This window comes from Lissotriton vulgaris, chromosome 12, assembly GCF_964263255.1.
Source record: "Lissotriton vulgaris chromosome 12, aLisVul1.2, whole genome shotgun sequence".
Classification (NCBI taxonomy): Eukaryota; Metazoa; Chordata; class Amphibia; order Caudata; family Salamandridae; genus Lissotriton; species Lissotriton vulgaris.
In genome coordinates, this window is record NC_141700.1 from 770,678,164 (window position 1) to 770,703,584 (window position 25,421).

General features: G+C 54.5%; 1 protein-coding gene across 2 annotated transcripts in view; it reads left to right on the forward strand.

The window, feature by feature from the left end:
* Nucleotides 1-25,421, forward strand: part of DLG4 (discs large MAGUK scaffold protein 4) — a 704,738-nt gene that overhangs the window by 102,718 nt on the left and 576,599 nt on the right. Inside the window, exon 1 of one of the 2 annotated variants that reach the window (XM_086946107.1) lies at nucleotides 9,033-9,185. The exons of the other annotated variant lie outside the window; for it this stretch is intronic. Within the exon in view, the coding sequence (XP_086802233.1) occupies nucleotides 9,156-9,185 (30 nt within the window). The 5' untranslated portion in view covers nucleotides 9,033-9,155. Of the gene's footprint in view, nucleotides 1-9,032; nucleotides 9,186-25,421 lie in introns of those variants that run through there. 2 annotated transcript variants of the gene reach the window in all.

The following is a 25,421-nucleotide window of genomic DNA, read 5'->3' on the forward strand; positions in this document are numbered from 1 at the left end:
GGAATAAAAGTCATTACCTATGCGGACGATACTCAGCTGGTGGTCTCTCTGGCTCAAGAGGATGGCTCCTCTGCCAGGGCGGATCTGGCGGGCTGTCTAGAGAAAGTCAAAAGCTGGATGACCAAGTCTTGTCTCAAGCTCAATGGAGACAAGACTGAGCTTATGTTGCTGGGCCGATCTGCTCCAGTCTCTATCAACTCGATCTGGCTCCCTTGTCTGGGTCTGCCACCGACACCCAAGGACACCATAAAGAGCCTCGGAATATGGTTAGATAAGTCTCTGACGTTTGACTATCAGGCAACCAAACTGTCTGCCACCTGCTTTGGTCTCCTCAGAATCCTCAGAAAGATTCTCCCCCTGTTACCTTTTGAAACAAAACAAACTGTGATACAGGGCCTGATGCAATCTCATTTGGACTTCGGGAATGCTCTATATTTAGGAGCCCCTGATTTTACTCTGCGTAAATTGCAAATAATCCAAAATTGTGCTGCCCGTATGCTATTGCAAATCCCCCGCAGGCTATCTGTTAAGTCCGGGCTGAAAAACCTACACTGGCTCCCTGTTAGGGAGAGAATTTGTTTTAAGTCCCTTTGTATCGCCCATCAGGCATTCTGGGCAATTGGCCCGGCAATCAACCTCTCTCTAATCACTCCGTATCACCCCAGCAGACAACTGCGTTCAGCCCATGCCTTTTTGGCTACAGTGTCGAAGATCAGGAGAATAAGAGCAGGAGGTCGCTCTTTCTCCTTCAATGTGGCCAAGCTGTGGAATGCTCTCCCCCAATACCTAAGGTCCAATCCGGAACTGACCTCCTTTCGTAAACAACTGAAAACGTTCCTGTTCAACAAGTAGAGCACCTCCCCGGCTTATATGTCTCATCTAAATAGCACCTTCAGTCTCGGCGCTTGGACGCCCCGGGGCAGCTATGTGCGCTCTACAAAAACCATTTTCATTTCATTCATTCATTGCCCCAATTGCACTGGGGACAGTCCAGCCCGAACTGCCAGGCCAGGTCCTCCCTGAACCGAAAACAAGCATCCTAGGACCGGGTTCTCCCTTATTGGTGCTCATCAGTTGCGTATAACTTGGTACCTGTGGTTCAGTGGCCACGTCTGGGCATAACTGTCCGCCTTAGGGCTTGATGCTGAAGTGTACAAAAAAAGTGATTGAAGAAATGCTTGAATTAATCTCAGCCACTGGTAATTACTCAGGCTGCATCCCAAGCCATTATTATTCACCCACCATGCCACTTCAATTTGTATCCAGCCACGTTTAAATCAGTCTTGAGCCTGCTGTAATAGGAACAATCCAGCCCGAATTGCAAGGTCAGGCCCTCCCCGATCCAGAACACATGGGTTGAAATTCTACCACAAGTGATTGCCAGTGGTTAGACTTATTGCAAGCATTCCTGCTGTAGTATTCTTATTTGTGTCATAGTTAGAACGGTTGTGGGTCATAGTAGAATGTAGGGTTATACTGTTCTTGGTGAGTTGGAAGAGAGAGTTCTGGGGAGATGGTTGCACTTATGGTTACTCCTACTAGTGGTTGTCAAAAACTTTGGGGTATGTATCTTTGATGCTATTAACATACGTCTCATTATTGTAGACAATACACTTACTAAAGGAGAAGCATTAGGATCTAGTTTTATACCTAATTCTTGCTGATGTTGCCAACCTAAAATGGATACACATTTTTAGGTTGGCCACATCAACAAGAATTAGGTATACAACTATATCCTAATAGCATCAAAGAAACATACCCCAAATTTTTTGACAACCACTAGTAGGAGTAAGCATAAGTGCAACCGTCTCCCCAGAACTCTTCTAAGAACAGTATAACAATACATTCTACTATGACCCGCAACCGTTCTATGACATAAATAAGAATACTACACTTGCCATCACCTTTCACATGGTTGATGTAACACTAAGTTGCACGCGTACGCCCAGATGTGGATCCCTTGATCATCATACCACTGGAACCAAGCAACACCCACTTGACAAGCGCCAATAAGGGTAAAACTGGTCTTGGGTTGCTTGGTGCAGGGAGGCCCTGCCCGGAACTTCGGGCTGGTTGCTCCCATTGGAGCAGAGTTAAGACTAATTTGCATATGGCTGGGGCCAAGCTGAGGCAGTAGGCTGGGCAAAAGAAGGATGGGTTGGGATGCTACCTACACGATTGCCAGGGGTTAGACAGATTGCAAGCATTCCTCCCATCACCTTTGGTGTGTTTGACGTCCTGCAGGTGCACGGCAGGACATGATGGTGCAACACTGGGGCTCCTTACCTGCAGCAAGTGAGCTGTAGGAAGGGATGCAGCGCTCGGTCCAGGCCAGGCTTTGCAGACCTGTAGCTAACGTTAGCTCTGGGGAGTTGGAGGCCAAGCAGGATAAGACTTTTGTGATGCATCCTCTCTTCTCTGTTTCCCACCCCTCTAGCCCCCTCCCCCACGCACATCCTGCTCCCCATCTTCGCTTCTTTGATGTCATCCTCTCCTCTCCTCTATCCACGCAGCTTTGAGGCACAGGAGACCCCCACCCCGGCCCTCCACTTTAAACCTCAGCTCTCCTTCCTTCACGTGTCTCATATACGCGGGGGCTCCAGAGCTCTCCGGCGGCAGGCCACGTGATCCGCCAACGTGCCACGCCAGAGACCCTGCAGCCCCGCCGCCCGTGCGTTCCCAGGGCGTAAGACGCACGTGCGTGCGTGGGCCGCCCCGCGCGCCGTCAGCTGGGCTAGAGGGGCTTCCAGCTTCCCCATGTCTTTGATAGTCAGCCCCAGCCACTGCCAGGGAGCTCGGTGGGTTAATGCATCCACCTGCTGAAGAGCCCTGCGTGTAACATGCTGGCCACGGATTCCAGGGCCAGGAAAATAGACCGTAGGGCTGAGTGCCTGCTGCAGAGCTTTGTAAGGAACCTGCGGGTCTCAGAGTATTAGCAGAGCGGGACTGTTGCTTCGGGCATGTTCCTTTGGTGTGTAACCTGGGGCTGACAGACTGAGCGCAGCAGGGAGGGCGGGGTTACATTCTGGGGAACCCTGTGCAGTTTGCACGTCACATGTTTCAGTCCTATTACAAATGGTCAGGAGGTGAAAGGCCATGTGAAGAGTGCAAAGGTCAAAGCTTCCGGTTCCGATAGGATAGCTGTGGGGATTAATGCCTTGCCAAGCGGTGTGCACCCTGTACGTCACAGGCTTTGCTCACAATAAAAAAGTAATCCAGCCCAGGGGGTTAACACGCCTGCGGCAGAGAGATGTGCACAAACTATAGGTCAATGCTCCACAGGCCGCTCAAAGCCTGCTGCACCTACATCGGCTAGCAAATCTGCCACCTGTAGGCCACAGGTTCTCACCAACACCACCCAGTCCAAAAATATGTGTGTGCCCTGTATGCCACTTTTTAACCTCTCGATAGGATATCAAAACGGATGCACTATCGACGGAAAGCTGTTAGGAACTAAGGAATTTGCAGGACACTGGTTCCAAGTCAAGAAGTCTCAGGTGGTTCCTGCACCTGCCCCGGGAAGTGGGGGGGGCGGGGGGGGGGGCTGTGTTTAGCCTGCAGGACACTGGTTCCATTCCAAGACGTCTCGGGGGGTTCCTGCACATGGCTCAGGGAGCTGTGTTTAGCCTGCAGGACACTGGTTCCAATCCAAGACGTCTCAGGGGGTTCCTGCACATGCCTCAGGGAGCTGTGTTTAGCCTGCAGGACACTGGTTCCAATCCAAGACGTCTCAGGGGGTTCCTGCACATGCCTCAGGGAGCTGTGCCTAGCCTGCAGGACACTGGTTCCAATCCAAGACGTCTCAGGGGGTTCCTGCACATGCCTCAGGGAGCTGTGCTTAGCCTGCAGCACACTGGTTCCAATCCAAGACGTCTCAGGGGGTTCCTGCACATGCCTCAGGGGGCTGTGTTTAGCCTGCAGGACACTGGTTCCAATCCAAGACGTCTCAGGGGGTTCCTGCACATGCCCCAGGGAGCTGTGTTTAGCCTGTGAGACACTGGTTCCAATCCAAGACGTCTCGGGGGGTTCCTGCACATGCCCCAGGGAGCTGTGTTTAGCCTGCAGGACACTGGTTCCATTCCAAGACGTCTCGGGGGGTTCCTGCACATGCCTCAGGGAGCTGTGTTTAGCCTGCAAGACACTGGTTCCAATCCAAGACGTCTCAGGGGGTTCCTGCACATGCCTCAGGGAGCTCTGCTTAGCCTGCAGGACACTGGTTCCAATCCAAGATGTCTCGGGGGGGGGGGGGTCCTGCACATGCCCCAGGGAGCTGTGTTTAGCCTGCAGGACACTGGTTCCAATCCAAGATGTCGGGGGGGGGGGTTCCTGCACATGCCCCAGGGAGCTGTGTTTAGCCTGCAGGACACTGGTTCCAATCCAAGACGTCTCAGGGGGTTCCTGCACATGCCTCAGGGGGCTGTGTTTAGCCTGCAGGACACTGGTTCCAATCCAAGACGTCTCAGGGGGTTCCTGCACATGCCCCAGGGAGCTGTGTTTAGCCTGCGAGACACTGGTTCCAATCCAAGACGTCTCAGGGGGTTCCTGCACATGCCTCAGGGGCTGTGTTTAGCCTGCAGGACACTGGTTCCAATCCAAGACGTCTCAGGGGGTTCCTGCACATGCCTCAGGGGCTGTGTTTAGCCTGCAGGACACTGGTTCCAATCCAAGACGTCTCAGGGGGTTCCTGCACATGCCTCAGGGGCTGTGTTTAGCCTGCAGGACACTGGTTCCATTCCAAGACGTCTCAGGGGGTTCCTGCACATGCCTCAGGGGCTTTGTTTAGCCTGCAGGACAATGGTTCCATTCCAAGACGTCTCAGGGGGTTCCTGCACATGCCTCAGGGAGCTGTGTTTAGCCTGCAGGACACTGGTTCCAATCCAAGACTTCTCAGGGGGTTCCTGCACATGCCTCAGGGGGCTGTGTTTAGCCTGCAGGACACTGGTTCCAATCCAAGACGTCTCAGGGGGTTCCTGCACGTGCCCATGGAGCTGAGTTTAGCCTGCATGACACTGGTTCCAATCCAAGACGTCTCAGGGGGTTCCTGCACATGCCTCGGGGAGCTGTGTTTAGCCTGCAGGACACTGGTTCCAATCCAAGACGTCTCAGGGGGTTCCTGCACATGCCTCAGGGAGCTGTGCTTAGCCTGCAGGACACTGGTTCCAATCCAAGACGTCTCAGGAGGTTCCTGCACATGCCTCAGGGAGCTGTGTTTAGCCTGCAGGACACTGGTTCCAATCCAAGACGTCTCGGGGGTTCCTGCACATGCCTCCGGGGCTGTGTTTAGCCTGCATGACACTGGTTCCAATCCAAGACGTCTCGGGGGGTTCCTGCACATGCCTCAGGGAGCTGTGTTTAGCCTGCAGGACACTGGTTCCAATTCAAGACGTCTCAGGGGGTTCCTGCACATGCCTCCGGGGCTGTGTTTAGCCTGCATGACACTGGTTCCAATCCAAGACGTCTCGGGGGGTTCCTGCACATGCCTCAGGGAGCTGTGTTTAGCCTGCAGGACACTGGTTCCAATTCAAGACGTCTCAGGGGGTTCCTGCACATGCCTCCGGGGCTGTGTTTAGCCTGCAGGACACTGGTTCCAATCCAAGACGGCTCAGGGGGGTTCCTGCACATGCCTCAGGGGCTGTGTTTAGCCTGCATGACACTGGTTCCAATCCAAGACGTCTCAGGGGGTTCCTGCACATGCCTCAGGGGCTGTGTTTAGCCTGCAGGACACTGGTTCCAATTCAAGACGGCTCAGGGGGTTCCTGCACATGCCTCAGGGAGCTGTGTTTAGCCTGCAGGACACTGGTTCCAATCCAAGACGTCTCGGGGGTTCCTGCACATGCCTCCGGGGCTGTGTTTAGCCTGCATGACACTGGTTCCAATCCAAGACGTCTCGGGGGGTTCCTGCACATGCCTCAGGGAGCTGTGTTTAGCCTGCAGGACACTGGTTCCAATTCAAGACGTCTCAGGGGGTTCCTGCACATGCCTCCGGGGCTGTGTTTAGCCTGCATGACACTGGTTCCAATCCAAGACGTCTCGGGGGGTTCCTGCACATGCCCCAGGGGGCTGTGTTTAGCCTGCAGGACACTGGTTCCAATCCAAGACGGCTCAGGGGGGTTCCTGCACATGCCTCAGGGGCTGTGTTTAGCCTGCATGACACTGGTTCCAATCCAAGACGTCTCAGGGGGTTCCTGCACATGCCTCAGGGGCTGTGTTTAGCCTGCAGGACACTGGTTCCAATCCAAGACGGCTCAGGGGGGTTCCTGCACATGCCTCAGGGAGCTGCCTTTAGCCTGCGAGACACTGGTTCCAATCCAAGACGTCTCAGGGGGTTCCTGCACATGCCTCAGGGGCTGTGTTTAGCCTGCAGGACACTGGTTCCAATCCAAGAAGGCTCAGGGGGTTCCTGCACATGCCTCAGGGAGCTGTGTTTAGCCTGCATGACACTGGTTCCAATCCAAGACGTCTCAGGGGGTTCCTGCACATGCCTCAGGGGCTGTGTTTAGCCTGCAGGACACTGGTTCCAATTCAAGACGGCTCAGGGGGTTCCTGCACATGCCTCAGGGAGCTGTGTTTAGCCTGCAGGACACTGGTTCCAATCCAAGACGTCTCGGGGGTTCCTGCACATGCCTCCGGGGCTGTGTTTAGCCTGCATGACACTGGTTCCAATCCAAGACGTCTCGGGGGGTTCCTGCACATGCCTCAGGGAGCTGTGTTTAGCCTGCAGGACACTGGTTCCAATTCAAGACGTCTCAGGGGGTTCCTGCACATGCCTCCGGGGCTGTGTTTAGCCTGCATGACACTGGTTCCAATCCAAGACGTCTCGGGGGGTTCCTGCACATGCCCCAGGGGGCTGTGTTTAGCCTGCAGGACACTGGTTCCAATCCAAGACGGCTCAGGGGGGTTCCTGCACATGCCTCAGGGGCTGTGTTTAGCCTGCATGACACTGGTTCCAATCCAAGACGTCTCAGGGGGTTCCTGCACATGCCTCAGGGGCTGTGTTTAGCCTGCAGGACACTGGTTCCAATCCAAGACGGCTCAGGGGGGTTCCTGCACATGCCTCAGGGAGCTGCCTTTAGCCTGCGAGACACTGGTTCCAATCCAAGACGTCTCAGGGGGTTCCTGCACATGCCTCAGGGGCTGTGTTTAGCCTGCAGGACACTGGTTCCAATCCAAGAAGGCTCAGGGGGTTCCTGCACATGCCTCAGGGAGCTGTGTTTAGCCTGCAGGACACTGGTTCCAATCCAAGACGTCTCAGGGGGTTCCTGCACATGCCTCAGGGGGCTGTGTTTAGCCTGCAGGACACTGGTTCCAATCCAAGAAGGCTCAGGGGGTTCCTGCACATGCCTCAGGGGGCTGTCTTTAGCCTGCAGGACACTGGTTCCAATCAAAGAAGGCTCAGGGGGTTCCTGCACATGCCTCAGGGAGCTGTGTTTAGCCTGCAGGACACTTGTTCCAATCCAAGACGGCTCAGGGGGTTCCTGCACATGCCTCAGGGGGCTGTGTTTAGCCTGCAGGACACTGGTTCCAATCCAAGACGTCTCGGGGGGTTCCTGCACGTGCCCATGGAGCTGAGTTTAGCCTGCAGGACACTGGTTCCAATCCAAGACGTCTCGGGGGGTTCCTGCACATGCCTCAGGGAGCTGTGTTTAGCCTGCAGGACACTGGTTCCAATCCAAGACGTCTCGGGGGGTTAGGCACGTGCCCATGGAGCTGAGTTTAGCCAGCAGGCCACGGGTTTTCATCCTAGTAAGTCCCGCGGGTCCAGGCACCTGCTGCGGGCGGCTGTGTGTGCTTGCGCCACTTACTCCTTAAGTCGCAGGCTTCAGTCCAGTAAAAACGACCCGTGATCAGTACACCCACTGCAGGGGGCTGTGCAGCCTAAAACTGCAAGCTGCAGGGTCCGATCCAGGTGATGCAGCCGCTGGGATCAATGCGCCTGCTGCAGGGAGGCAACCTGTAGCTCACCTGTTGTGATCTTGGCCAGACGTCCTACAGAATGCGTGTGCACCTTTGCACATTTCCGGGTGTGCGCGTGCGACCTGCAGGCCAGGGGGTTCATTTCCGGCAGGCCTGGCTCTGCCCTTGGTGCTCCAGAGGTCGGTAAAACGAGGCGCTAGGAACGAACACCCGTCTCGGAAGCGCGAAGGCGCTTTGCATGCGCTCTGGGCGCTTGGTACCATGGCCGGCTCTTCACAGTCCCGGTCTGGGGGGGCTCCGCTCCCCGGGGAGGGCAGCTGCGGGGGGTCGCGTCTGACCACGGGGCTGCTGGCTGACGATTAGAGAGCTTTATCCAGCGTTGGACCGAATCCAAGATCTTCCATCTTCAATCCTCCCAAACACCCCCCACCCTCAACCGCGTCTCCTCTGTTCCCACTCTGCGGAGCGACCATTTAACGAGTTAATCCGCGCCTCGCCCCCTCTCTGCCTCAACCTTGACGCTCCGGCTTTCTCCCCCAAATCACCCGCACCCTTTCCTCTCTCGCTGGGGCGGCCGGGGCTCTCTGCCCCCCAGGAAGCTGCTGCCTCCCCGGATAGACCCCCTCGCCCCCCTGGCATCTTGTTTTATGTGGGTGTTCCTCCCTCCCCACCCCCTGGGCCGAATCTCCGATGCCAGGAAGCATCGCGTGGGATCCGCGGCTCCCACCCCCTCGCTCTCTCTTTCCCTCCACCCCTCCCTCCTTGCTTCCTTCCCTCCTCCCCGCCTCCCTTCCTTACTCACTGTCAGACCCAGCAAGGGCTTCCTTCTGCATGCACCCTGCACTCACACCGTGCCCGTGAGCCCCTCGCGCTCTCCTCCGGCCCTTCCTCCCCCCCAGCCTCCTTCTTCTTCTTCTTTCTGCCTCTCCCCCCTCCCCTGCTTCCTGCCCTCCCTCTCTCTCTCTCTGCGCTCCCCCCTCCCTCCTTCCTTCCCCTGCACCTCTCACACAATCTCTCTCCCTCTCCTCAGACCAGCTCTCTCTGTCACACACACACGTCCCCCTCCCCTTCACCCCCCACCCCCTCCCGAGACCTGCAGAACCACTTGCTCCCGGAGAAGGTGAGCGCGCGGGTGGCACTGCCAGGCGCCGAGGAAGGCTTGCCCAGGCCGGAGGGCTCCTGTAGGGCTCTCGGATGTGCCACCTCGCCGCCAGCCAGCCTCCTCTCCCCGCCGACGGACAATGGACTGTCTCTGCATAGTCACCACCAAGGTAGGATGGCTGCGTGCTGGGGGGCTTGGTTTGGAATGTGTGGGGGGAGGGGGGCTTTCCTTGGACTTCTTACCCTCCCCTGCTCCCCTCCCTTCTTGAATGTGGATGCAGCCGGGGTCTTTCGCTGCTTTCCTTTTGCGTGTGGCTGCATTGGGGGTCTCCTAGCCATGTTGTTCCTTCTCTTGTGGTAGGTGTGTGTGTGGTTCTCGGGGGCGGAGCTCCTCTTGTAACCCCCCCCCCCCAGCTTTTCCATGGTAACCCATTCTACACTCGGCTGACCCGCTCCATAGCGTTGGAGCCCCCCAAAGAGCCTCGGCACCCCAAAAATGGGTATTTACGGTCCAGACCTGTCAGGTGCTTTTAAGGCCTCTGTCCGGTGTACTGAATTGAGCCTGCCCCAGCCCTGCCTCCACTGCCCGGACACTGCACCTCTCTGCCCTGCTTCCACTGCCCGGACACTGCACCTCTCCACCTCCGCTTCCATGCTCAGGGCCCATACCTGCCCTGCTTCCACTGCCCGGACACTGCACCTCTCTGCCCCCGCTTCCATGCTCAGGGCCCATACCTGCCCTGCTTCCACTGCCCGGGCACTGCACCTCTCTGCCCCCGCTTCCATGCTCAGGGCCCATACCTGCCCCAGCCCTGCTTCCACTGCCCGGGCACTGCACCTCTCTGCCCTGCTTCCATACTCAGGACCCATACCTGCCCCAAGCCAGCTTCCACTGCCCGGGCACTGCACCTCTCTGCCCTGCTTCCATGCTCAGGGCCTTATACCTGCCCTGGCCAGCTGCCTGCCCGGACACTGCACCTCTCTGCCCTGCTTCCATGCTCAGGACCCATACCTGCCCCAAGCCAGCTTCCACTGCCCGGGCACTGCACCTCTCTGCCCCCGCTTCCATGCTCAGGACCCATACCTGCCCCAAGACAGCTTCCACTGCCCGGGCACTGCACCTCTCTGTCCTGCTTCCATGCTCAGGGCCCATACCTGCCCCAGCCAGCTTCCACCGCCCGGGCACTGCACCTCTCTGTCCTGCTTCCATGCTCAGGGCCCTATACCTGCCCTGGCCAGCTTCCACTGCCCGGGCACTGCACCTCTCCACCTCCGCTTCCATGCTCAGGACTCATACCTGCCCCAGCCCTGCTTCCACTGCCCCAGCACTGCACCTCTCTGCCCCCGCTTCCACTGCCCGGACACTGCACCTCTCTGCCCCCGCTTCCATGCTCAGGGCCCTATACCTGCCCTTCTTCCACTGCCCGGACACTGCACCTCTCTGCCCTGCTTCCATGCTCAGGGCCCATACCTGCCCTGGCCAGCTTCCACTGCCCGGGCACTGCACCTCTCTGCCCCCGCTTCCATGCTCAGGGCCCTATACCTGCCCTTCTTCCACTGCCCGGACACTGCACCTCTCTGCCCTGCTTCCATGCTCAGGGCCCATACCTGCCCTGGCCAGCTTCCACTGCCCGGGCACTGCACCTCTCTGCCCCCGCTTCCATGCTCAGGGCCCTATACCTGCCCTTCTTCCACTGCCCGGACACTGCACCTCTCTGTCCTGCTTCCATGCTCAGGGCCCTATACCTACCCTGGCCAGCTTCCACTGCCCGGACACTGCACCTCTCTGCCCTGCTTCCACTGCCCGGACACTGCACCTCTCTGACCCCGCTTCCATGCTCAGGGCCCATACCTGTCCTGGCCAGCTTCCACTGCCCGGGCACTGCACCTCTCTGCCCCCGCTTCCATGCTCAGGGCCCTATACCCGCCCTGCTTCCACTGCCCGGACACTGCACCTCTCTGCCCTGCTTCCACTGCCCGGACACTGCACCTCTCTGACCCCGCTTCCATGCTCAGGACCCATACCTGCCCTGGCCAGCTTCCACTGCCCGGACACTGCACCTCGATGCCCTGCTTCCATGCTCAGGGCCCATACCTGCCCTGGCCAGCTTCCACTGCCCGGACACTGCACCCCTCCACCCCCGCTTTCATGCTCAGGACTCATACCTGCCCCAGCCAGCTTCCACTGCCCGGGCACTGCACCTCTCTGCACCCGCATCCACTGCCCGGACACTGCACCTCTCTGCCCTGCTTCCATGCTCTGGGCCCTATACCCGCCCTGCTTCCACTGCCCGGACACTGCACCTCTCTGCCCCCGCTTCCATGCTCAGGGCCCATACCTGCCCTGGCCAGCTTCCACTGCCCGGACACTGCCCCTCGATGCCCTGCTTCCATGCTCAGGGCCCATACCTGCCCTGGCCAGCTTCCACTGCCCAGACACTGCACCTCTCTGCCCTGCTTCCATGGCAGGGCCTTACACCTGCTCTGGCCAGCTCCCTGCCCGGACACTGCACCTCTCTGCCCTGCTTCCATGCTCAGGGGGATGTACCATGTTACAACGCATACCATTACAACGCATACCATTACAACGCATAGCGCTTTGAGGTGCTGGATAGTGGTAAGTATAATTTACTATTCTAACTCCAGTCCCCGTGGACACTAGGGAAGGTGTTGGATAGTAAATTATACTTATTCCCTATCCTAGAGCGCCCCCCAGCGCAATGCGTTGTAATGGTATGCGTTGTAAAAGTTGCGTTGTAATAGTAGGTAGTTGTAAAAGTTGCGTTGTAACAGGTGTATACCGCTCAGGGCCTTATACCTGCCCTGGCCAGCTCCCTGCCCGGACACTGCACCCCTCCACCTCCGCTTTCCGTGCTCAGAACCCTGTTCCTGCCCGACCAGCTTTCACTGCCCGGACACTGCACCTCTCTGCCCCCGCTTCCCATGCTCAGAACCCTGTTCCTGCCCCGACCAGCCTTCACTGCCCGGACACTGCACATTTCTACCTCCGTTTCCCGTTCTCAGTGCCATATACCTGCTCTGGCCAGCTTCCACTGCCCGGAAAATGCACCTCTCTGCGCCCGCTTCCCTGCCCAGGGCCCTTTACATGCCTGGACAAACTCCACTGGCCAGACACTGCACCTCTCTGTCCCAGCGCCCAAGCTCAGGGCCCTTTACCTGCCCATACCAGCTTCCTCTGCCCATGGACGTGAACCTGCACTGCCCGGGCTTTCTCTGCCCGTAATGTGAACCTATACTGCCCAGCTTACCACTGCACTGGGCCGGCAGTGCCTGCGACTTACCACTGTACTGAGCCGGCAGTGCCTGCATCTTACCACTGTACTGAGCCTGCAGTGCCTGCTTCTTACCACTGTACTGAGCCTGTAGTGCCTGCTTCTTACCACTGCACTGAGCCGACAGTGCCTGCTTCTTACCACTGTACTGAGCTGGTAGTGCCTGCTTCTTACCACTGTACTGAGCCTGTAGTGCCTGCTTCTTACCACTGTACTGAGCCTGTAGTGCCTGCTTCTTACCACTGTACTGAGCCAGCTGTGCCTGTGTCATACCGCGGTATTGAGCCGGCAGTGCCTGCGTCATACCACTGTACTGACCTGTCAGTGCCGGCTTCTTACCACTGTACTGAGCCGGCAATGTCTGCTTTTTACTGCTGTTCTAAGCCGGCAGTGCCTGCCTCTTACCATTGTACTGAGCCAGCAGTGCCTGCTTCTTACCATTGCACTGAACCAGAAGTACCTGCTCCTTACCACTGTACTGAACCAGCAGTGCCTGCTCCTTACCACTGTACTAAGCCAGCAGTGCCTGTCTCTTACCACTGTACTGAGCCACCAGTGCCTGTTTCTTACCACTGTACTGAGGCAACAGTGCCTGCCTCTTACCACTGTACTGAGCCGGCAGTGCGTGCTTCTTACCGCTGTACTGAGCCAGCAGTGCCTATATATTACCAGTGGACTGAGCTGGCAGTGCCTGCTTCTTACCGCTGTACTGAGCCATAAGTGCCTGCTCCTTACCACAGTACTGAGCCAGCAGTGCCTTCTTTTTACCGCTGTACTGAGCCTGCAGGGTCTGCCTCTTACCGATGTACTGAGCTGTGGTGCCTGTCTCTTACCGCTGTACTGAGCCAGCTGTGCCTGCGTTTTACCACCGTACTGAGCCAGTAGTGCCTGCGTCTTACCACTGTACTGAGCCGGCAGTGCCTGCCTCTTACCACTGTACTAAGCCGGCAGTGCCTGCCTCTTACCACTGTACTGAGCCGGCAGTGCCTGCCTCTTACCACTGTACTGAGCCGGCAGGGCCTGCTTCTTACTGTTGTACTGAGCCAGCAGTGCCTGCGTTTTACCACTGTACTGAGGCAGCCTTGCCTGCCTATTACCACTGTACCGAGCCAGCAGTGCCTGCTCCTTACCACCGTACTGAGCCGGTAGTGCCTGCATCTTACAGGTGTAGTGAGCCGGCAGGGCCTGCTTCTTATCGCTGTACTGAGCCAGAAGTGCCTGCGTCTTACCACTGTACTGAGCCTGTAGTGCCTGCTTCTTACCACTGTACTGAGCCTGTAGTGCCTGCTTCTTACCACTGTACTGAGCCTGTAGTGCCTGCTTCTTACCACTGTACTGAGCCTGTAGTGCCTGCTTCTTACCACTGTACTTAGCTGGCAGTGCCTGCTTCTTACCACTGTACTGAGCCTGTAGTGCCTGCTTCTTACCACTGTACTGAGCCTATAGTGCCTGCTTCTTACCACTGTACTGAGCCAGTAGTGCCTGCTTCTTACCACTGTACTGAGCCAGCTGTGCCTGTGTCATACCGCCGTATTGAGCCGGCAGTGCCTGCGTCATACCACTGTACTGAGCTGGCAGTACCGGCTTCTTACCACTGTACTGAGCTGGCAATGTCTGCTTTTTACTGCTGTTCTAAGCCGGCAGTGCCTGCCTCTTACCATTGTACTGAGCCGGCAGTGCCTGCTTCTTACCATTGCATTGAACCAGAAGTACCTGCTCCTTACCACTGTACTGAGCCAGCAGTGCCTGCTCCTTACCACTGTACTAAGCCAGCAGTGCCTGTCTCTTACCACTGTACTGAGGCAACAGTGCCTGCCTCTTACCACTGTACTGAGCGGGCAGTGCCTGCTTCTTACCGCTGTACTGAGCCGGCAGTGCCTGCATATTACCAGTGGACTGAGCTGGCAGTGCCTGCTCCTTACCACTGTACTAAGCCAGCAGTGTCTGCTTTTTACCGCTGTACTGAGCCTGCAGGGTCTGCCTCTTACCGCTGTACTGAGCTGCGGTGCCTGTCTCTTACCGCTGTACTGAGCCAGCTGTGCCTGCATCTTACCACCGTACTGAGCCAGTAGTGCCTGCGTCTTACCACTGTACTGAACCGGCAGTGCCTGCTCCTTACCACTGTACTAAGCCAGCAGTGTCTGCTTTTTACCGCTGTACTGAGCCTGCAGGGTCTGCCTCTTACCGCTGTACTGAGCTGCGGTGCCTGTCTCTTACCGCTGTACTGAGCCAGCTGTGCCTGCATCTTACCACCGTACTGAGCCAGTAGTGCCTGCGTCTTACCACTGTACTGAGCTGGCAGTGCCTGCTCCTTACCACTGTACTAAGCCAGCAGTGTCTGCTTTTTACCGCTGTACTGAGCCTGCAGGGTCTGCCTCTTACCGCTGTACTGAGCTGCGGTGCCTGTCTCTTACCGCTGTACTGAGCCAGCTGTGCCTGCATCTTACCACCGTACTGAGCCAGTAGTGCCTGCGTCTTACCACTGTACTGAACCGGCAGTGCCTGCCTCTTACCACTGTACTGAGCCGGCAGGGCCTGCTTCTTACTGTTGTACTGAGCCAGCAGTGCCTGCGTTTTACCACTGTACTGAGGCAGCCTTGCCTGCCTATTACCACTGTACCGAGCCAGCAGTGCCTGCTCCTTACCACCGTACTGAGCCGGTAGTGCCTGCATCTTACAGGTGTAGTGAGCCGGCAGGGCCTGCTTCTTATCGCTGTACTGAGCCAGAAGTGCCTGCGTCTTACCACTGTACTGAGCCTGTAGTGCCTGCTTCTTACCACTGTACTGAGCCTGTAGTGCCTGCTTCTTACCACTGTACTGAGCCTGTAGTGCCTGCTTCTTACCACTGTACTGAGCCTGTAGTGCCTGCTTCTTACCACTGTACTTAGCTGGCAGTGCCTGCTTCTTACCACTGTACTGAGCCTGTAGTGCCTGCTTCTTACCACTGTACTGAGCCTATAGTGCCTGCTTCTTACCACTGTACTGAGCCAGTAGTGCCTGCTTCTTACCACTGTACTGAGCCAGCTGTGCCTGTGTCATACCGCCGTATTGAGCCGGCAGTGCCTGCGTCATACCACTGTACTGAGCTGGCAGTACCGGCTTCTTACCACTGTACTGAGCTGGCAATGTCTGCTTTTTACTGCTGTTCTAAGCCGGCAGTGCCTGCCTCTTACCATTGTACTGAGCCGGCAGTGCCTGCTTCTTACCATTGCATTGAACCAGAAGTACCTGCTCCTTACCACTGTACTGAGCCAGCAGTGCCTGCTCCTTACCACTGTACTAAGCCAGCAGTGCCTGTCTCTTACCACTGTACTGAGGCAACAGTGCCTGCCTCTTACCACTGTACTGAGCGGGCAGTGCCTGCTTCTTACCGCTGTACTGAGCCGGCAGTGCCTGCATATTACCAGTGGACTGAGCTGGCAGTGCCTGCTCCTTACCACTGTACTAAGCCAGCAGTGTCTGCTTTTTACCGCTGTACTGAGCCTGCAGGGTCTGCCTCTTACCGCTGTACTGAGCTGCGGTGCCTGTCTCTTACCGCTGTACTGAGCCAGCTGTGCCTGCATCTTACCACCGTACTGAGCCAGTAGTGCCTGCGTCTTACCACTGTACTGAACCGGCAGTGCCTGCTCCTTACCACTGTACTAAGCCAGCAGTGTCTTGCAGGGTCTGCCTCTTACCGCTGTACTGAGCTGCGGTGCCTGTCTCTTACCGCTGTACTGAGCCAGCTGTGCCTGCATCTTACCACCGTACTGAGCCAGTAGTGCCTGCGTCTTACCACTGTACTGAACCGGCAGTGCCTGCTCCTTACCACTGTACTAAGCCAGCAGTGTCTGCTTTTTACCGCTGTACTGAGCCTGCAGGGTCTGCCTCTTACCGCTGTACTGAGCTGCGGTGCCTGTCTCTTACCGCTGTACTGAGCCAGCTGTGCCTGCATCTTACCACCGTACTGAGCCAGTAGTGCCTGCGTCTTACCACTGTACTGAACCAGCAGTGCCTGTCTCTTACCACTGTACTAAGCTGGCAGTGCCTGCCTCTTACCCCTGTACTGAGCCGGCAATGCCTGCCTCTTACCACTGTACTGAGCCGGCAGGGCCTGCTTCTTACTGTTGTACTGAGCCAGCAGTGCCTGCGTTTTACCACTGTACTGAGCCGGCCTTGCCTACCTCTTACCACTGTACCGAGCCAGCAGTGCCTGCTCGTTACCACCGTACTGAGCCGGTAGTGCCTGCATCTTACAGGTGTAGTGAGCGGGCAGGGCCTGCTTCTTATCACTGTACTGAGCCAGCAGTGCCTGCGTTATACCACTGTACTGAGGCAGCAGTGCCTGCATCTTACCACTGTACTGAGGCAGCAGTGTCTGCTTCTTACCGCTGTACTGAGCCAGCAGTGCCTGCTTCTTACCGCTGTACTGAGCCAGCAGTGCCTGCTTCTTACCGCTGTACTGAGTCAGCAGTGCCTGTCTCCTACCACTGTACTGAGCCAGCAGTGCCTGTCTCTTACCACTGTACTGAGCCAGCAGTGCCTGTCTCCTACCACTGTGCTGAGCCAGCAGTGCCTGCCTCTTACCGCTGTACTGAGCCAGCAGTGCCTGTCTCTTACCACTGTACTGAGCCAGCAGTGCCTGCCTTTTACCACTGTACTGAGCCAGCAGTGTCTGTCTCTTACCACTGTACTGAGCCAGGAGTGCCTGTCAATTACCACTGTACTGAGCCAGCAGTGTCTGTCTCTTACCACTGTACTGAGCCAGCAGTGCCTGTCAATTACCACTGTCCTGAGCCAGCAGTGCCTGTCAATTACCACTGTCCTGAGCCAGCAGTGCCTGTCTCTTACCACTGTACTGAACCAGCAGTGTCTGTCTCTTACCACAGCCCTGAGCCAGCAGTGTCTGTCAATTATCACTGTCCTGAGCCAGCAGTGTCTGTCTCTCACCACTGTTCTGAGCCAACAGTGCCTTTCTCTCTCCATGGTATGTAGCCAGCAGTGCCTGTCTCTCTCCTTGGTATGTAGTCAGCAGTGCCTGTCTCCCTCCATGGTTTGTAGCTAGCAGTGCCTGTCTCTCTCCATGGTATGTTGCCATTAGTGCCTGTCTCTCTCCATGGTATGTAGTCAGCAGTGCCTGTCTCCCTCCATGGTTTGTAGCTAGCAGTGCCTGTCTCTCTCCATGGTATGTTGCCATTAGTGCCTGTCTCTCTCCATGGTATGTAGCCAGCAGTGCCTGTCTCTCGCCATGGTATGTAGCTAGCAGTGCCTGTCTCTCATCCCTTTCCTGACCCAGCAGTGTCAGTGTTTTCACTGGGCCTGGCCCTGAACTGCTTGAGCTCCACTCTGCGTGTTCTTGAACCGGCTCTGCCTGCGACCTCTCTCGGTGGTACTGAACCTGCTCTGCATGAGCCTCCTCTCTCCAGGGTACTGAAACCTCGCTACCAGTGACTATCCTCTCCTATGAACCCGCTCTGCCTCCTCTGTCCATGGTACTGAACCTGCTCTGCCTCCTCTCTCTATGGTACTGAACCTGCCCTGCCCCCTCTCTCCATGGTACTGAACCTGCCCAGCCTCCTCTCTCCATGGTACTGAACCTGCCTTGCCTCCTCTGTCCATGGTACTGAACCCGCTCTGCCTCCTCTGTCCATGGTACTGAACCCGCTCTGCCTCCTCTCTCCATGGTACTGAACCTGCTCTGCCTCCTCTCTCCATGGTACTGAACCCGCTCTGCCTCCTCTGTCCATGGTACTGAACCTGCCCTGCCTCCTCTCTCCATGGTACTGAACCTGCTCTGCCTCCTCTCTCTATGGTATTGAACCTGCCCTGCCCCCTCTCTCCATGGTACTGAACCTGCCCAGCCTCCTCTGTCCATGGTACTGAACCCGCTCTGCCTCCTCTGTCCATGGTACTGAACCTGCTCTGCCTCCTCTCTCTATGGTATTGAACCTGCCCTGCCCCCTCTCTCCATGGTACTGAACCTGCCCAGCCTCCTCTCTCCATGGTACTGAACCTGCCCAGCCTCCTCTCTCCATGGTACTGAACCTGCTCTGCCTCCTCTGTCCATGGGACTGAACCTGCTCTGCCTCCTCTGTCCATGGTACTGAACCTGCTCTGCCTCCTCTCTCCATGGTACTGAACCTGCTCTGCCTCCTCTGTCCATGGGACTGAACCTGCTCTGCCTCCTCTCTCCATGGTACTGAACCTGCTCTGCCTCCTCTCTCCATGGTACTGAACCTGCTCTGCCTCCTCTCTCCATGGTACTACTGAACCTGCTCTGCCTCCTCTCTCCATGGTACTGAACCTGCCCTGCCTCCTCCGTCCATGGGACTGAACCTGCTCTGCCTCCTCTCTCCATGGTACTGAACCTGCCCTGCCCCCTCTCTCCATGGTACTGAACCCTCTCTGCCTCCTCTCTCCATGGGACTGAACCCTCTCTGCCTCCTCTCTCCATGGTACTGAACCCTCTCTGCCTCCTCTCTCCATGGTACTGAACCTGCCCTGCCCCCTCTCTCCATGGTACTGAACCCTCTCTGCCTCCTTTCTCCATGGTACTGAACCCTCTCTGCCTCCTTTCTCCATGGTACTGAACCTGCCCTGCCCCCTCTCTCCATGGTACTGAACCCTCTCTGCCTCCTCTCTCCATGGTACTGAACCCTCTCTGCCTCCTCTGTTCATGGTACTGACCCTGCTCTGTGGTTGCCTCCATGACGTTGAACCCTTTCTGCATGAGCCTCCTCTCTCCATGGAACTAAAGCTGCACTGCACGAGACATCATTTCCCCAGTGGTCCTGACCTACAATGTTTGGGACACCTCTGCCCCCAGAGCCCCTGCCACACCGTCGTCCTGGGAGCCCCTGGTTTCTGCTCTGGAGGGGCTCTGAGGCGAGTGCTACCCAGTCTTCGATGGGCCTGAGGGGGTCTGCTTTCAGCTCCCCCTCTCTCCCTGAACCCCAGTGGCTTCTGGTCCAGAGATGGCCTGTTTCACCCCCTGGTTTGACCCCTCCAGGCCCTTATCTTTCCTTCGGTCCTGAGAGCCCCCTTGCTTTCTTCTTCCTTCCTTTCTCTCCCCTCCCTCCCCCATCTTGCCCAGCCAGGGGCTGCCTTCCTCCCCTGGACCCCGAGAGCGCGCGCCCCTGGGCCTGCACTGGCCATGCGGACAGGTGCGGCACGTGACGGGCGCACGCGCGCCGCCGGGAGCGCTCGACCCGGAAGTAGTCCGGCGATGAGGCTGGTGGGCGCTTCCTCCCAGCAGCCGATTGGCCAGGTGCGGACGGGGCGGCGGAGCTGGGTCTCCCGCCCTGGCGCCCCCGGCTCCCTCTCCCCGAGGCGCGCGCTGGGCCCCCAGGGACGATCACGTGCCCGCGGGGGGTGCGTGGAAGGGGAGGGAGGCATCTGTGCCCATCCGTTCTCAGGCCACGCGCGCCAGGTGTGCAGCAACAGGTGTCAGAGCCAGCGATGGGCCGTGGGGGTGGGGGTGGGGGGGGGGTGCGGGGAGGTGGAGGGTGTTGGATGAGCCCTGTGCCCTAGGTGAATCAGGGACATTGGTAAAACATTGAGTTTCATATACATTCCAGTGCACGTTGGCATTTGTTTTGTTATACATATACAGAGGTTGAAGTGCACAACAAGGGTATGGGAACTGTGCCCCAGGGTGCCATGCTGAAGAATCAGGGACATTGCTAGAACATTGAGTTTTATATACATCCCAGTGCACGTTGGCATTTGTTATACACGCACACACACGCACATGCACACACACACACACACCACAAGAGTTTGGGAACTGTAATGGTCGTTTTTTTAAACACAAATTTGGGAGCTCTCACTGTAACGAAAAAAAAGACGGGGGACGTCGTTCCCAACAGACCCTGCCCACTTCAACCTCTGCTTGTAAGGGGGTGGTGATCACCGGAAGCAGTGCTCGTGATGCGCATCCGCTGCCTGGCCATGGTTTTTACTTTGCTGGTGGTCAGTAAGAGCGGTGTCACGCTGGTCAGTGATCCTTTGCATACGAAAGTGCCACCCACCAGCCAAACTAAAAATACATCGCCCACGACAGCCCAGGTTGACTGAAGGCAGCCCAAAACCATACCCACCGCAGGGCTCCAGAGCTCCGAGACTCCCCTCGGGAGCGAAGGAAGGGGGATACAGGAAGGACTGCCATGTTAGGAGCGCGGCCGGAAGTGGGCTGAGTGAGGAACATACAGGAAATGTGCAATGTGAAAGTGGGAGAGTGTGGAGGAGGCGGTAAGAGGCAGCAGTAGGCCGCTCGTGCCCGGTTCTATAGAGCAGCGATTACCTAGCCGCGGTGACTCAGACGAGGAGAGAAAGCTGGAAAGGTTGCAGCCGAGGAGCATTGTTTCCAACAGATCGTGTTCGCGACTGCCAGGGAACCCTGCCTCCTCTCAGCCTCCTTGATTTATTTCTGGACTTTTGTTGGGTTCGGTTAAAAGTCTTTCAACGCTTGGATATGGGGGTGGTCGTAAAAGTGAATACGAGACTCTTGACTGATTCTCTTGATGCAGGCAGCAAAGGTCCACAAAACACCAGAACCTCACCTGATGCTGTCCAAAAAGAAAGTAACCAATACTAGTGAATGCCGACCTATAAACCCAAACTAGAGGCCAGCACTTAATGCTTTCCAAGTAGAGGTAACTCAGCAAATACTGTCCAACAAGAAAATAAACCAAGCACCTTCTGCTGTCCAACATGAAAATAACACCATTGAATGCTGTCCAGCAACAACATAGCTGGGCACTCACAGAGTTACATAAATAAAACACTGACATACCCTCTATTGTCTAACAGGCCCGTATTTGAGTTACTTTTCCTCGTACTGTTGAAGTAGTGCATACTTGAGTGAGTCCTGAGTGCTGTCCAACAAGAAACCAATACACATACCTACTGTTGTCCAACGCGCACATGCCTGATGAACCCGTGAGATGTCCAACGAGGGCATACCTGAGACTATAAACATATGCTCGGCAACGAATCTATTGAATCTCACTGTAGTGGATTTATATAGTGCCTGAAAGGGGAAACAACCTTTACAACGCAGTCATTACATCGCACTAGCTTTACATAACAGTCATTACATCACAACATCCTTTACATCGCATGACATTACAACGCAGCTATTACATTGCATGTCACTACAACACGTCATTACAATGCATGTCACTACAATGCAGGCATTACATCGCAAGTCATTGCAACGCATACCATTTCAATACATGGTACCCCTACACTATCCAACACTTACCCTACTGTTGCACCCCCTGGAGTTAGAATAGTGATTATTACCCCTACACTATCCAACACTTACCTTAAATGCAATGTAATGGTATGCATTGTAATGGTTTGCGTTGTAAAGGCATAATGCAATGTAATGGAATGCGTTGTAAAGGTATTTCTGAAACTGCGATGTAATGACATGCTATGTAAAACAATGGGTTGTAAAGGATGTTGCGATGTAAAAACTGCGTTGTAAAGGCATGCATTGTAAATGTATGCGTTGTAACGTCATACATTCACCTGATAGCCTTGACGAGGCAGAGCAGCACTTTAGGCGATGGGTAGCTGCTGGGAACTCGCCTGCCACCGTTCCAATGCTCATGAGAGTCGGAGCATGCCATGAGTTGCAGGGGGTAAGTGGGACATTCCATGGGAGGCCGTTGCTGCCGGCTTGTACCCTGTGCTTGAAGTGTAAATAAAACTTATCATACGAGCGCGTGTCTCGTCTTTTTAGTGGTGACGTTCCTGCACCTGGTGGACCCAGTGTGAGGGAGGCCATCCACGTATCCTGTTCCGGTTTCCGCATGTGATTCCAGAAGAGCTGCCTGCAGTATCATCGGTACTGCCGTCCAGGTGCTTCCTACGCACTGCAGGAGGATACCAGAATTCATGTACTGTCTGGTACCTGCACTGCAACCATGTAGGAGAATATTTAGGGCCAGGTGTATGACGCTGCTATTTAGCGAGTCGCAAATTGCATCAAATTGCGACTTGCAATTTGTGACTCGCTAAATACAATGTACAAAAGTGTCTCAGACACTGTTTGTGATTCCCAGTGAGGTCGCAAATTGCATGCCTCATTAATATTCATGAGTCAGGCGTAATTTGCGACCCCATTGGAAATGGCCAGCACTCGAAGAGATGGTGGTCTGCTGGGGTCAGCTGACCACCATGTCTGTGACTGCTTTTGCAATAAAGCAATAAAAAAAAAAACAGCCCGTTTTCCTTTAAAGGAAAATGGGATGTATTTAAAAACGAAAAATGAAACTTTTCAGTTTCATTTTTTAAGAGCAGGCAATGGTCTCTGGGACCACTGTTGGCTCTTAAAAAATATTTTTGCACCCTTTTACAAAGAGGAAGTGGTCCCCTGGGGCCCCTTCCTGTTTGCGAGTGGCTTACCATCCTTTTGAAAAGGGTGGTAAACTGCGAGTGTTTTGCGACCTCAAATGCAGTTGCGAAACAATCATACAAATGTGTGAAACTCTCTTTTAGGAAAGGACGCTTTTGGCACGCCGCTTTCTTTTTTTTATTTTTTTTTAAAATATTTTTTATTGAAGTCTTGGACACAGAAAAGCATAACGTTAATTAACCCGAATGTACACAGAACATCAAAAATTAGAAAGCACACATATCACCATGACAGTAAATTTGATAAATTTGAGCAATGAAGATAAATACTGAAGGGAGATAGGGGAACACAAAGTAGAAAAGAAAAAAAAAAAACCTATATGCCCTCAGGCTTAATTAACATCAATACAGAATGAACCCCATATTTTCTCGAACTTCCGAATCGACCCCACTCTTTGAGCATACACTTGTTCGCTGTTTCTAACTTTTTGCATTTTATAACGCCATTCATGTATGTTGGGGCAATATTGCGATCGCCAATTTTGAAGAATTAATGATCTTGCCACAGCCATAGTGATATATATGAATTTAACTATGCACGCCGCTTTCTAATAGCAAGTTGCAAACCATATTTTGCGAGTCGCTAATAAATTAGTGACTCATAAAATATGGTTTTTTCATGGGGCTGACCTATTTTGTGGTCGCAAACGGGCCAAATTCCCATTTAGAACCGCAAAAACCGTTCGTACATCCGCCCCTAAGTTTATTAAATCTCAGCCCGTTGGCCGTGCTGAGCTAATCTGGGTTGTGCGCGGCCCTGCAGAGATCTCCTGTGTGTTTGTCACGTAGTTCCAACAGCATCAGATCGGCCATGTTATCTGCACCGCTAACCAGATTCTATCGCTTGTCAGGGGTGACCATTTTAGGGAGCAGCAAGCAAGAATGTATGCACACTGTGTCTACAATGAAGATAGGCCCACCTTCTGCTGGCAAGTAAAGGCAATTTCTTTTGGTTTATCCGGCAGCCATCTTTAAAAGGAGTGTTTTGGCTATAACACGGTGTCTGCTACGGTGACAGATACGCAATCTTCTGGTAAATAAAGTCTGCATCAGTGGCCACGTTAGGGAAAGGGCAACTGGTCATTTAAAAGAAGGAAAAGAGTAGCAGCTTAGGGAATATACATTGTCAGCCATTTTAGTGCATTTTTAACCCCTTTTATGCTGATGACGGCCCCCGGCCGTCATGCATCACGGTGGGCGTGTGCTGATGACGGCTGGGGGCCGTCATGACCACGCCCGCGACTGCAATTTGCCGCACTGGCGCAAAATTCCGGCCGCGGCGGAGGGGTTAAAATAAAAATAAAAATAAGATTTATCGGAAAATAAACGTTCTTTTTTTTGGGGAGCAATATAAGGAGTTAGACTCATGGATTCAACCTCAGGAAATTGTTGTTCTGGAACATCATGCGTTTCTTCAACACTCTCCAGCACCAGGTGAACCCATTAATGGTTTTGTGGCAGCATAGTGTAAATTGACCATAACATGCAATTTTAGGGATCTGAATAAATGACCAGTTAAATGAAAAAACAAACACTTGCAAAATTCAGGAAAGACTGTTGTCCGCGGCAGATCCCAGTTTGGAAACTGCATTAACTTTTGCTAGGAGTATAGAGCATTCGGAGCATTGTATGAAGGAGATGAGTCAAACCTTCGATGGACAAATCATACTCCATTGGCAATCGGTGCAGTGGCAGAGTACGAAGTGACAAGGCAGACATGTCATGTTTTAGGTGTGGTAATGGATGGCATGTTAGCTCGTATAAAAATTGCCCTGCTGTTAGCCAGAAATGTTTTAGGTGCGAGAAAAATGGTTACTTTTCAAGAATTAGCAGATCATATTGAAAGGGTTTCAGTGCGCTTGTGGTGAAGTCTATAGAGAAAGACACATCTGAGGATGAGGAACATGTAATATTAATGTTGTCTGACCCAGGCAAAAGTGGAAAAGCAAACCATGAGGTGTCTACGTGTGAGGCTAAGAGGAGGAAACCCCAGTTGTGTGGTATTACCATTAATGTATCCAAGTTGAGAATTATGGTGGATTCTGGTTCACCATTCACTTTGATTGGCAAATCAGAATTTGCCAATTTAAATGTTCCTCGCCTCCAGGAGTTGCACTTCAAATTTTTACAAATGGGGGAAAAAGGATGGAGGTGAAAGGAAAATTTGATGCCACCTTAGGTTTGGAGAACAAAAATGCGAATGGTACTGTGCATGTAGCCAAAGAGGGGTCCAATCTCTTAGGGTGAAATGAGCAAGGGGATTTGGACATACTTCTTGGTCCTAATCATCCAGAGTGAATGTTATCTATACAACGCCTGTTAGAAATGTGTAATGTGGATGTATGTAATATGGCTGTGAATAAATGGACCAGTACTTATCCTAAAGTTTTTACAGATGACCTTGGTCAGTTGAAAGGCTTCAAACATCGCATAATTTCCAGTAAGAATGCCAAGTCAAAGGTACACAAGGTGCAGCATGTGCCCATCAATTTGAGTGAAGAACTTAAGCTGGAATTGCAAAATCTCTGTGACTTAGAGATCATCAAACCCATTAAGAGTTCGGAGTGGTTGGCCCCAGTTGTGTTGGCATGGAAATCAGACAGATCCTTACATTTGTGTGCGTATTTGCGTGACCTTAATTCAAGTATCTGGGTAGACCGCCAGCCACTCCCTAATATCAATGAGTTATTGTCCACCTTAAAGGGAGCT